The sequence below is a fragment of the Scatophagus argus genome, chromosome 10 (genome assembly GCF_020382885.2).
Source record: "Scatophagus argus isolate fScaArg1 chromosome 10, fScaArg1.pri, whole genome shotgun sequence".
NCBI classification, from domain to species: domain Eukaryota; kingdom Metazoa; phylum Chordata; class Actinopteri; family Scatophagidae; genus Scatophagus; species Scatophagus argus.
The window spans coordinates 9,770,871-9,783,858 of NC_058502.1; the positions used below are offsets into that span (position 1 = coordinate 9,770,871).

The following is a 12,988-nucleotide window of genomic DNA, read 5'->3' on the forward strand; positions in this document are numbered from 1 at the left end:
TAAGATATTCCCAAACTATCATATTACAGAAAGAAGCTGGCATGAACATGATTCTCAAATTCAGCAGCATATGGATATGGAAAATTCATGAGCTTGTCAGATTGTGAAAAATTTTTTTTACAATGGATCTCAGGATTTCACATTTTTTTAAAAAAAGTTGAGTGTCTGTTCTGGAATGAACCCCTTGCACTGCATGATGATTTTGAGAGACTGACAACAAAATCCAAGTCTTTCTGTTGACTGTGCTGGAAAATGTGCGACACTTAACATCCTCTGTACATTTCCAGTTTATTCACAAAAAAAATACAGACACTCATCTACATTTTTTATAAGGACCCAGAAAACCTCTCAAAGGTACAAAAAACAGCCACTGCGCTGTAAAAATGTTAATGAGTGTTCTCTGAGGCACTTGCATTCCACTAACAGTAGGTTCACAGATTAACCCCACTATTTCTGATTCTACTGATAATTTAGAAAAAATGGAGGATGCAAGCAACCCTGTAAGAAACACTGAAATTAAGACAGCTGATCTTTACATGGTTGTCTGTACACTGTGAAGTATTACATATTTGAATATCAATAATTGCTAATTAATGAATTCCTGGATTATACAGTAGGCAATTTACATCCTGGAAAAAGGAAATGAAAGGATAGCATTCTTCCAATATCTCACTGTTTATTAACATAAGCACACATTAAATGTGTTTAACTTCAAAAAAGCATGCAATTTTGTTTACTTTTTCAAGAACAAATATAAACAACAACAACAACAAAAAAACCATTTCCTTTGTAAGACATTCAAAACACCTTTTCAAAACTCAGTCCACAATATAACATTTCACTGAAAAATTAAGAACAATTTCCTAGAAGCAAAAGGCAACGTAGGAAGAACAAGAAATGGTCAGTGAAAGGATTGCTTCAGCACTGCAAGTTATTTGACCTTACTGAAAATCTATTTAACAGATACAGGCAATACAAAGATAAACGTTGTGTATGGTAGGTAGTCAACATCATAGATCTGTAAAGGTCAGCAGCCATTATTTATTACAGGACTTCCATGTAATATATCTTATACACATGCTACAACATTTCACAGTAACACGTTGCACAGTCACAGTACGCACAACAATTACATTCTCATAATACCTCAGATTGAAGTACTGAAAGTACTACTGACTAACAAAGTTTGAACTATGTGGCCCCATTAATCGACATACTGTTGGACCAACCTTTTCTTGTGGTTCAAGATCATTGAAATCTTTCCGAAAAGTGATTTAAACACAAGAGAAATGTTCCATGTCAAAACTTTCACTATCAGTTACCCAGTTTCGGTATTGACAACCCGAATCCAAATGACTGACACATTACAGATTTTTTTTCTCTTCACCTCAGGTGAATGCATTCAATCTCCTCTGTTACAGGCATGGAGGAGGTCCTCATATCCATCTCATCCACAGTCTTACTGGGGGCATATGTTGACCTCCATCGCAGCAGCACAATCTTCTTCAGGTACTTAACAGTGTTGTTCTTGACGCTGACAAAACAGAAGGTATTGATCATGCTGTTGCTCATGGCAATGCACTCAATGATGTAGAAAGCCACCAAAGAGTTCTTCTGGCGGGAGATGAGTGTTGGGTGAAAATCTCGCAGGATGGTGAAGCCATAGTATGGCGCCCAGCACAGGATGTATGCTGTCAAGATCCCAATCAGTACCATCACTGTCTTGCGGCGACAGCGCAACCTCTTCCTAATCTGCTCTGTCTGGAAACCTGGGACATTCTTGAACCAGAGCTCGCGAGAAATTTGGGTGTAACACATGGCCATGACGATCACAGGTGCAACAAACTCCACAGCAAAGACAAACAAGAAGTAGGACCGGTAGTAGACCTGCTGATCCACAGGCCAGATTTGGGCACAAAAGACTTTGTGAGTGGTTGGGGTCGTGCCACCATGAGGGTACATGGTCTCAGAGGCAAAGTAGGCAGAGGGAATTGATATCAGAATGGGAACAATCCAGACTCCCGTTATCAGGCAGTAGGCGGTTTGATACTTCATACGAGGCCTCAGAGGATGGACAATAGCCATGTACCTGGAAGACCAAAGACATATTGTTAGGAGGCATGGAATGAATCCATAATACAATGCAAAGTGATGTGTGAACTACATTTAGCAATGGCTCTCAGTCACTCACGGAAAATTAAAGTTCAAAACGCATTGTTCCATTATTCATTGACCTGAATTTTTCATACTGGAAGAAGATAATTTTTATGGATTCTTTATTCGTCTTAAGGTACAATCTGTATTTCACATGCAAAGCGAGAATATGGACTGAATTGAGTGACAGGTATGTACATGAACAAATTTAACATACAAATGTAAGTTATTCATGTTTTTTTACAACTGTAATATTTAGTTTACATCTATATTTTTCATAAATCTTCCTATATTTTTTAGTCATAATTATTTATAAAATACCAGTTTGTTAGTTTTGACACCAGTGGGGAGTATTTCCACATGGCCATTAAAAAAAAGTTATAGTGTCTTCCAATGCAGAAATCTTTTTTTCTGATGTTAAAGCAAATTAAAGAATTACTCGACTCTGGCAAACATGAATATTCATTGCCTTTATGAAAGTTGAAAAATACACCTGCCAATGAAGTGAAGATGTCATATACATATTGTATCTGCTTTGATTAGTTCCTACTTAAAAGTCAGGTGTGTAGGATAAAGTAGCATCTAGTTGTGTGGTTGCAGACTACAAGCAACACAAAACACAGAAGTCTCTAGAATGTTTGTTTTGTCCATTCTGGGCTTCAGTAACAACATGGCAGACTCCATGGAAGAAATTACTCCCTCTGTAGATATAAAAGGCATGTTTTAAAGTAACAAAAACACAGACAGTCCACTTACGTTGAAAACTAACAAGTGTTTTAAATAAATAATCAGCATCCTCTTAGTGCTGGCAGATAATGTTGAACTGAGCGCCAACAAAAAAATTTATGACGGTTAATTGTGGTTAATTTGTTGACCATGAATGCTCTTTCAACGTATAAATAATAGCTGTAAAAAGCTGTAATTGCTTTGTCCAGTTTACTAAATTAAATGATTGTGTATATATTTTTAAAAACCCACATTTATCGTATCATATATACTTTTTTGTTTCAATACACAAATATTTTCACCGGCTTGCAACCTGTGTGCCATATTCAAGTACAGAGCACCACCTGCAAAGAAGTAAATGATCCCCCACTAGCTCGGCAACAGGATTCTCCATAAAAAGCTGCACTCACTAAACTGTCGAACTGCCGAGATATATATATATATATATATATATATATATATATATATATAATTGCTGAAAATAATAATAATAAATAATAAAAACCAAATGCATGAAGATAAAAGCTACTTCTTTATCAGCTGTGCCTTTCTGAAAAATTTTACATTTAAATTAGTTGTTTTTTGAGGGATATTCAGTCATTAATACACAAACTGACAAAAAAGGAAGCACAAAAAAAGTCCACAAACCACAAACACAAAACATAAAAACGTGATTATCCAAAACACTGAAGTAACACAAGGAATAGTAAGGTGGTGGAGGTTGTATTGGAAACCTTTTCAAGTTAGTGTTTCCATTTGTGAAGTTTGGAAAAACCTTTATCACAGAAAACAGCGGAGAAAAGCCTAAATTAAATATTCTTCATTTTGCTGCATTTGCTGCAAAGGAAAGCAAAACAATCTGGCATTTGAATCAGTCAGAGTCATCAGAGGACCTTGGTTTTCAGGCCTTTCATATCCCCCTCCACACCCAAAGCAATCATGATCTCTGGTATGGTTTATCAAGCCTTGTTACTCCCATGAACCTTGTCAGTCATGTCATCGTAAATATAGGCCTTTTTCACAGCAGACATTTTGATTTGTCGGAGCAGCACAAGCCCAGGTGTGACTAATAACATTAACAACTGCTCTGCTGGATTCAATTAAGTCATGACAGTGAATCTGTGCTGTTACTTCAGCCCTCTAAATTAACTGAACATGCTTGCTTATTAAAAAACCTGCAAAACATTTCTCTCCCCTGCATTTCATTGTCTGCCTGAGAGGCACTAAATAGATAAGGCAGCTGGCACAGATGGATGAAGGCAAGCAGATGATTGAGAAGAAACATGCATTTCATTGTAAGAGTGTATCCACCTGTTGCATGCTGAACCAAGGAGCAAGGGAACTATTTTATGTTTGGCTTATTAGAGTGATTGACAGCCCAAATATGAATAAAATGATGTTTTATTTATTTTATATGTTCTTTTTATTTTTTCATTTGACAGGGACAGAGCACAGTACATAGATGAAACTAATTTATATCACCATACAACAAGAAGAAGATTTCACAACACTGAGACACATGAAGCTTTTGTGTTTATGATGATTCCATGGGGGCAGCCGTGCCCTAGAGGTTGGAGAAGCGGCTTGTGATCAGAGGGTCACCGGTTCGATTCCCCCACCCGACGTGGCAGGAAAAATTTGGGTGTGGTGGAGTTATTAATGCGATAAAATGATGATGCCCTTGAGCCCTTGAGCAAGGCACTTAACCCCACAATATGCTCCCCGGGCGCTTGATGCTGCCCACTGCTCCTGTGTGTGTTTCACTGCATGTAATTTGCCGGGTGTTGTATGTGTTTTCAACTAAGGATGGGATAAATGCAGTAGTCAAATTCAGTATGTGTGTATGTAAAAATATATATATACTGCCAATAAAAGTTGATTCTTCATCTTGAATTTAAAATCAGTTAAGTGCGAATGCTCTCATATTTAAATTCATACTGAGCTCCAAAACTTTTGCTGCCAAACTCAGCAGATCTTGTCACCTCTGTTGGTCATCCTGGTTGTGCTCCTACATGTGTCTGAGTGCATGGGGCTCTTCTCATTTCTTTATTTTGTGCCGCCTTGTCTCTTCTCTCCTCCGTCCTCCTGCCTGTGATCTCATCTTGAAAGGACGTCTCAATTCCTGGAATGCTTCTTGAGGAGAGAGGAGACTTGCCAAGGAAGCTATGAGTGAGGGTGTATCCTTTGCAGAACTCCTTTCAGCACTAGTAATAAAGAAGTGTGAAACACAGCTGGAGTATACAAACCATGGTGGGAGAAGGACGCTACGCATGCTCTTTTTGTATTTCTGCACTTCACCGACATTTCACCTTGATGTTACTTATGTTACATTATGCCACATTGTGAAGTAAATTCAGATTCAGTATATAAGTTGTCATGGTGACTGTTAAGCTCATCTTACAGTAGTCGGCTACACCAAAGCAATTAGCAAACAATTCAACTGTGTCGAGTGTCATATTTAATTAATGTTGCTTTAAAAAGCTTTTAATTCCCGAATTTAGTCAAATGCATTTTGTTTCAGCCTTGTCTCCTCAAGGTGGGAAGGACAAAGCCATAAACAGAGCAGGCGAGGAAAGGAAACTAGGCTGTATAAACTGAGAGATGAAGAAGTGATGAGGTCTTCTTTAATAGGGGAGGAGCCATAGCTGATCACTTTGTACAACAAACAAGCATCAGTATGACACGAAACTGCGGACTTCGTTGGATTTGGGAACAATGACTGTTTTATTGACAGGTTAACCAAGTGTACCGTAGAAGTGCCAAAGGAGTGTGTATTGTTTTATAAATGTTGAATCTCACTGGAATTCACCTTTTACCTCTGAAGTCGTCAGTGTTTAGGATGCTGGAAATCTTTTCTGCAGGAATTTTGGTTGTATTCAAAATCATTTTGATGGGGTGTGGGGTTGATGCTTTTTGGAATCCTGTCAGAATCTACACTGGATCAATCAAGTATTTGGGAGTAATTTCATTGGATCATGATTTAAACTCTCCTATATTTTCATTTCATGTCCCTTTTCTTCAATTCTGCTTATAGTCCATCTTTGTTAAGCTTTGAATTTTCTTACATATCAGTTTGCTAGTTTCTTTTCCCTCATAAAATAGCTGGCCTCCTCCTTTCTTAATTCGTTAACTACTTTGCTGTGATGGTTTTTAAAAGCTCATCCATTATTACTTTTTACATGGTCTCTGAAGAATGAGTGATAATCTGCAGAAACACAAATTGTTTATTTTGACATCAAGACAAATCTGGGCCCCCAAACCTCAGTTGCAGCATAGTGCCAGAATTGCATTATTGATATAAATAAACTTATCCACAGGAGTGTTAGTATAAAAAGTCGATAAAGCAGTAGGAAGTGGAGGCCCTGTGATTAAACTTGTAGAAGTATTTATTAAGCGGTAGGATGGCAGGATGCTTTAATCTAAAAGTCTATTTACTTTACCTTCCGATAAGAAAAGGGTCTGTATCTCAGTATCTCAAAATCTCACCAGTCAGTGAAAGACTTTAATGTTATATCAACAAAAGTGACCAAAAACCTAATGTCTAGATAGAGATCAATTGAGGAGAGACAGTTGTCTGGAAAAAAAAAAAAAAAAAAAAAAAGAAAACTACCATAGTTTTATTGATTCAAATCTGTGCAGACAAGCTGGAAGATTTCTGCAAGAAGCAGGTGCCATTTGAATTGAACACATGCATGCCCACAGGGACACACTCGCACACCCAAGGAAATATGAAAGTACTCACCTGTCAACTGCAATGGCAAGCAACGCATTTGTGGACACGTAGAGTGACACAGTCCGGAGATAGTTGACCGAGGCGCACAGCACCAACCCATGATCCCAGGAGAGCTGTTTCACCACATAGTAATCCACCAGGAACGGGCAGCATACCACTGCCACAATGAAGTCTGAGATGGCCAGGTTGGCAATGAGCAGATTGGTGAGGTTGCGGAGCTTTTTGTAGCGTGTCAGCGTGGCAATGAATATGAAGTTTCCCAACCCGCACACAAGCATGATGCAGACAAGCACCACACCGATAACAATGGTGGCCACAAAGAAAGCCTGGCCCTGCGTGGTGTCTGGGATCTCGTCAGGAGGGATGCCATAGTCCATATCATAGCTGTCCATGTAATGATCCAGCTTGCCTGTTGGGAGACTCTCCTGCATCCCTGTGTCAGCTACTACCATGTGACTAATGTTGGAGTCCCCCATGTCCTAACACACCGTCTTATTTTGGTTTAGAAAGACTTGTTTTTGACAGTTTGATCCAACAAATTAGGTGAAAAGTGATGATATTTTCTTAAGCATGATGCCAATGATTCCTTAAAACCAGCTTAATTATTATCTGGGTGACGATGGAAATTTGAACGGGCTTGATCTTCTTCGGAAACAGCAGCATATTTTCACCTGGAACAGAAAGTTCCGATCTCAGCATTACTCATACAGGGTCAGGACTCACAACAGCAAGATATCATCAAAACAAATTACATGATCTCAGCGCTTCAGGCATAATCATGGTGACATGTAGAACGTTTCTATGATATTTTGTGATGAAAAACGTTAGTGGCTGAGGTCAGTATATCTAGGAAAGGCCTGTGAGTAATTTATTAGGACCTTGTCACTTTACAGCAAGCCAGCGTCACAGATTAGGTTCAGCGTGATGACAGAGCATTTTGTCTGCTGCAAAAATGGTCACTTGAATCCCCCATATGTATGTAAGGTAAAACACTATGATACAAAACTAAGAAAAAAATAATAGATTTAACCAGACTATACTTGACTTGTGCTGATACAGTAGCAGAAGACAGTGAACATGTGTGTTACACAGGCACGGTGCACACACTCCTAAAACAGACAGAGAGAAAAGATGATAATGATGATGTAGCTTTGTTTTACTGTTGTTACAATTGTGTTGTTTTTTGTTTTTTAAAAAAAGTTTCTGTTTCTTAAGAATATAAATGAGATATTATAATGGAATGCCATGCAATAATAACATCTGCAGAACTAAAACAAAATGCCTTTTGAATTGGGGTTCTGGGATAGTTTATAAAAACAACATGACTTTATTAGGCTGCAGGGGGTCTTACTTGGAGTATAAAGCTCCTATAGATATTTAGAATTTAAATCAATCAATCAGAGCAGATAAATAAATCGCAATTTTAAAAACCACCCCCCCCCCTCCCAAAAGGTAGTTTCTCTTCATTATTATCAGGAAATATTAATCTCTAACAGCACTCCAGACCAGTGATTAAAAATAAATAAATAAACAAACAGTGGAACAAAATCTTGCCCTTACCAGCAAACGTTGCAAAAGGTTCCGCGAATGTTGCTTAGCCAAATAATAAAATACTGCATAACTGTCCGTTCTGTGTCAGTCAGGTGTGAATCAGAGGAGAAGTGCTACATCACTGGATAATCCCAGCTCTGGAGAGAGAAGACGCTCCATCAGCCTCCCTGAACACTGATCGCGCCTGCTACCGGTCCGTTCAGCTCTCCTGCGGAGCGCTTCCCTGAGAGGCGAAAAGTTGCGTCTGTTCCTCCTTCTGCCTCAAGTGAGAAATCCGACGGCTGCGCGCGGTGGATGAGCCACATCGCACGTCTTTCAGTAGGCGTCAGAGGGGCAGGTCCGCGTGCACGTGGGTCGCTGGTTGCTACGCTTAAAAGTTCAACAGCTTGCAGGATGTCTATAAATACAAAGTGTACACGAGACTGACGTGAAAGGCTGCCATAAACGTTTCTCCCAAGAACGAAGAAAGCAGGGATTAGAGATATCATATACCTGCAGTCACTCCATCATTGCGGCTCTGGTATCACCTTAAAGCGATTGTCGAGCTCATTGCACTGTTGCTTTATATCAGAGGTGATAAATTCTTGACTTGACACCTTCAAGGTGGTAACGGTCCGTAAACCATCAAAAGGGATTTGCGCCACGATGGACCTGTGCTGATCACATCCTAACAAGGCCATCATGCCAACATCGAGTGGGTAGAGGGACCAAATAAATAAATAAATATGTGAAAATTCATTTCCTGTTTAAATGACAGTGGAGAGAGCGAGAACATTTTTAAAGTTTGACAGCTTGTTTGCAATCGGCTATAGGAGAAACGTGGCAGGCTGTGATTGGAAGAGACAAAGAGGGACTTAAGGATCGCGGGAAAATGCTCGTGCCATGCGCAAAGAGATAGACTTCCTGATTGAACTTTTGCTCAGGGTCGTTTTAGAAATTCCTAATAATGTCTAATGGTGGTTTTATATGAAGACAAGGTCACATACTGTGGATATATGTAAAAGGGTTCATACCTCCCTCTCTCTCTCTCTCTCTCTCTCTCTCTCTCTCTCTCTCTCTTCTATCAGGGTAGGCAGAGTTATTTTATTTATGCAGAGCTTACAGCAGAAATTTACATGAGAGTCATGGAAGACTTACATCGTCCGTGACTTCAGTACGTCTAACCGAGGAAACTTGCTGACTGGTGGGGCTTCCATACTTACTGCGTAGAGCAAAGGCACTGTTTCCTGTGTAGAGAGCAGCTAGCTTTTTCAACAAAATCTTGACCATTGATCACAAGCATGCACATCTAATGTCAATTTATCATGAGGATGAAGACCCACTGGAAAAGCACAAACTGAAGCAACATGGCCTCTGCCCCTTGCAGCTCCTTGGTGTGTTTATGTCAGGGTTTGCTAGATAAGGAGTAGATTCATCTGTTAACACTGTACAAATAACCTGCACTTTTTCCAACAATTTGCATGATGTTATGCCAAGCAGCATTTCAGTTTTGTTGTCATATGTAATCCTGAAGCCCATGGAGATAAAAAGCAGGGATATTAGAAAGCAAAATAATGATATCCCCCTCCACTAAATTTACCAGCTCACCACTTGTTTTTTTTTCCCTAAATTCCACTAAGACCCTCATTTGCATAAAGCTGAAATTGTAAATCTTTCAGTCTCTCCCTTTTTGTCTTGTCAGTCCTGCCTCGCCTGGACTTCCACAGTGCCTTGTAAAGTAAAGGAACTGATCAAACTTCACATCACGCTGTGGTTCATAGATCAAATTTCACTGAAGAGAGATTATAGGAGAAATACTGATTTTCTGAATTCCTGACATTGTACATCTCTACTTTGCAATCTTGCCACGATTTGGTTAAAAATTCTTAAGCATGACAGAAAATATCTAAGATTATGGGAATGCCAGATTATGATATTAATAATAAATATCAGTATTAATATTAATAATGTTTACATATTCCACTTTCATTCTGATGTACCACTACAGTCAGCTTTATAGCAAAATCTGAAAGTATTAACTGGTTAGCTCATAGATGTTGTGTAATCTCACATTCCTTTTGAAGATTTTCAAAACACTATAGGCCTACTCAAGCATGTTCAACACCACTCGTCACTGTTTTCTTTAATGTGGAGCTAATTTAGCTTGGATAAATGTGTGTTGTTTTGGATTTCCTATGCATATACTGTGCATGTCTATACTCGTGCACAGAATAAAAAAGAGATCTTTTTTTTAAAAAAAATACCACAACATATTCTTACTAAAATAATATCTTGGTACCTTTTATATTCCATTACTTTAAGGTGGAGACTAATTGTTAATACAGCGTAAGAGTCCCTGGGGTTGATCTTTCTTCACTGATTAAAGAGTCCCAATATCTTCAGTTTTGTAAATATTAAAAAGTACCTACTTTAAAGGTCATCATTGTCAGCCCATTGTTATTGTACAGGCATGGCAGTGAATCACAATCACTTGTGAAGAGCACGTCATGCAGGTCTTTACTTCATTAACAGGGTATAAGACCGTGCTGGCATCAGATAAAAAAAATAAAAAACATGTTTGATATTTATCCCATGGTCATAACAGACTGCTTTCAGGAAAGTAATCAGACACTTTCAAGAATGTCTTTGCTCATAATAAGCAAGCAACTGAGTGCATTCATTCAATTTTTAATAAACTGTTTAATATTCTGAGTGGGTTGAGGATAGGCTCTAACTTTCCTTGATGATGCAATACAATAATTAGCAAAGCTGTGAATGTAAGCCCCCCCCCACACACACACACCTTTTTGACTAGGGGGCAAACAAAAAGACAGAGCTGTAGAAAGCTGTCAGCACCATATCTCTGTGGTCAACCATCCTGAACAGCAGATAAACTGGCACAGACAACAGCACTGATGACTTTTCAAGATCAATTCCTTATTGTGATGGAAAGCACTGCTGTTTTATTTTTTTTTTATATTGCCTCTGACAATCTTCTGCTTTCAATAGCAGCAAGATGGCTTTTTGTGTCATCTTACACTGAGTGGTCTGCGGACTTGCATATACAGTCAAGGCAGTTTAAACATAATAACAGATAACAAGAGACGCGAATGAAGCTGCAGACATGTCCTCCCGTTACCTGGCTATAAGGAGAGAAAACGTTCTTTGAGAGAACTGCATTGTATGTCCCGATTAGTTTTTATTGCCCCATTAAATATTAGGGGTTACTTGCTCAGCCTTGCTATTGTCTGTCACTGTAGCCCAGGAGGCCTGACTAGCCGGATAAACACTAGGCTTTCATTTCCAACTCTGGACAGCTCTCTAATCTCACCCTGGCTTCTGAATTTACTGCCACTCGTAACCAATGAATATAGATGAAAAAAGAGGGCGGTGTGATCCTGGCGCTCTCTCCTCAGCCATGAAGAAAATATGCACAAGACCTTTGATATATGGCCCCTGCATGAGGGTGAACAGATAGTCAGGTATTTTATTGGTGACAAAGTTATGGGGGAATAAGCAGCAGTGAAATAGAATCTATACAAATATAAATCTGAACAGAGGTCTGTTTTGACGCGTTTGTAAGTATTTGTCCAAATACTCCACTGCCAGTATTCAACCACATAGTCTTAAAGCTACTTACCATTCTAACTGGTGTTCACTTGTTTTTCTCTGTATCATTTGCGTAGCAGCAAGTTACAGAATATTCAGCTGGGTTTACTTTTCTTTATAAGAGACCAGAGTGTATTAAACTCCCAGTGGAAGTCTTTCTTATAGTCTCAATCACAGAAAAAAAAAATGTTTGTGGTCCATGTCTGAATCAACTTTCTGCAGGTTTTGCAGCTGCGGTATAAGGTATCCTAAAATGTCACTGCACATTTCCTTGTCGCTGTAACTTCACAGTTCACAATGTGAAAAAATATTTCCCAATGATATCTCAGGGCCATTTGTTTGAAAGAAGGCAATGCTTTGATGTACACACACAGACTGAATGAAAGAAATGGACTGAGCTCTGAGTCTCAAAAGTGGAACAAATGCTTCAAGTGCCTTTAACCTGCATTCTTTAAAATGACAACTAGGGGGCGACTCTCATGTTTGCAAAAAGAAGTTCTGTTCTATGTCAGAGATGGTCAGAAGTTTTATTTTTTGTTGGCAGGTCTCAAATCTTTGAGGGGCAAACCAAGTCAAATCTCATGTGCAATATGTTTATGGTCTCAAGTCAGCATCATGTTTATTTTATAAATTATGGTCCCTTTTAAAGTGAAAGGGGCAATTACGCAGGGTTTGTTTTGGGGCATGGCTACCTTGTGATTGTCAAGTTGATACCACTCTGATTTGTCAATCCAACATGATCTCTACACAGCTTGACACATATGTCCTTTCAGTTAATCATATATTATGAATGCACATTGCTAGTCAAGCTAGCTGGCCAGCTAGCACTGGTGTTAGCTGGTAACTTACCTAAACCCTCTCATTAAAATTAATTAAAGAGTTTGGTCTAGACCTGCTCTAATTGGAAAGTGTCATGAGATAACTTTTGTTGTGAATTGGCGCTATATAAATAAACTGATTTGAACTGAATTAAAATATGGTCTCTTCTGAGGTAAAAAAGAAAGATTTGTCCAAAATGCCAAACTCAAGTCTTCCAAACTGGTAGTCCACAAACCAGTGGGTGATATCACGGTAGTTACATCCACTCCAATCTATGTTTACACAACAGCAGTGTATGTAGTGACCTTACAAGTAACAATAAAATTTTGCAGGACGTATGTTCTATAGATGACCAAAGTCTCAGCAATGCTTTTTGTTTGAAATCAGTGCATGTTGTGGATATGTCACATGGTACAC

General features: G+C 38.8%; 1 protein-coding gene across 2 annotated transcripts; it reads right to left on the bottom strand.

Annotated features, from left to right (window-relative positions):
- Positions 1-607: 607 nt before the first annotated feature.
- On the bottom strand, positions 608-9,175 carry prokr1b (prokineticin receptor 1b). Of its 2 annotated transcripts, XM_046402949.1 has the most exons (4): positions 8,174-9,175; positions 7,654-7,722; positions 6,623-7,284; positions 608-2,089 (listed from the first exon to the last, which is right to left on the bottom strand). In XM_046402949.1, the coding sequence occupies exons 3-4, from the start codon at positions 7,087-7,089 to the stop codon at positions 1,384-1,386; spliced, it is 1,173 nt and encodes a 390-aa protein (XP_046258905.1). In that variant the 5' UTR covers positions 7,090-7,284; positions 7,654-7,722; positions 8,174-9,175; the 3' UTR covers positions 608-1,383. The 2 variants fall into 2 exon arrangements, with proteins under 2 accessions (XP_046258905.1, XP_046258904.1); XM_046402948.1 differs by lacking the exon at positions 7,654-7,722.
- Between the last annotated feature and the right edge of the window lie 3,813 nt (positions 9,176-12,988).

Excerpts from the sequence above, each read along its gene's own strand:
- prokr1b (XM_046402948.1), bottom strand. The coding sequence starts at position 7,089 with ATGGGGGACTCCAACATTAGTCACATGGTAGTAGCTGACACAGGGATG. Across the intron at positions 2,090-6,622 it reads CTTGCCATTGCAGTTGACAG|GTACATGGCTATTGTCCATC; the intron begins GTGAGTACTTTC and ends TTGGTCTTCCAG.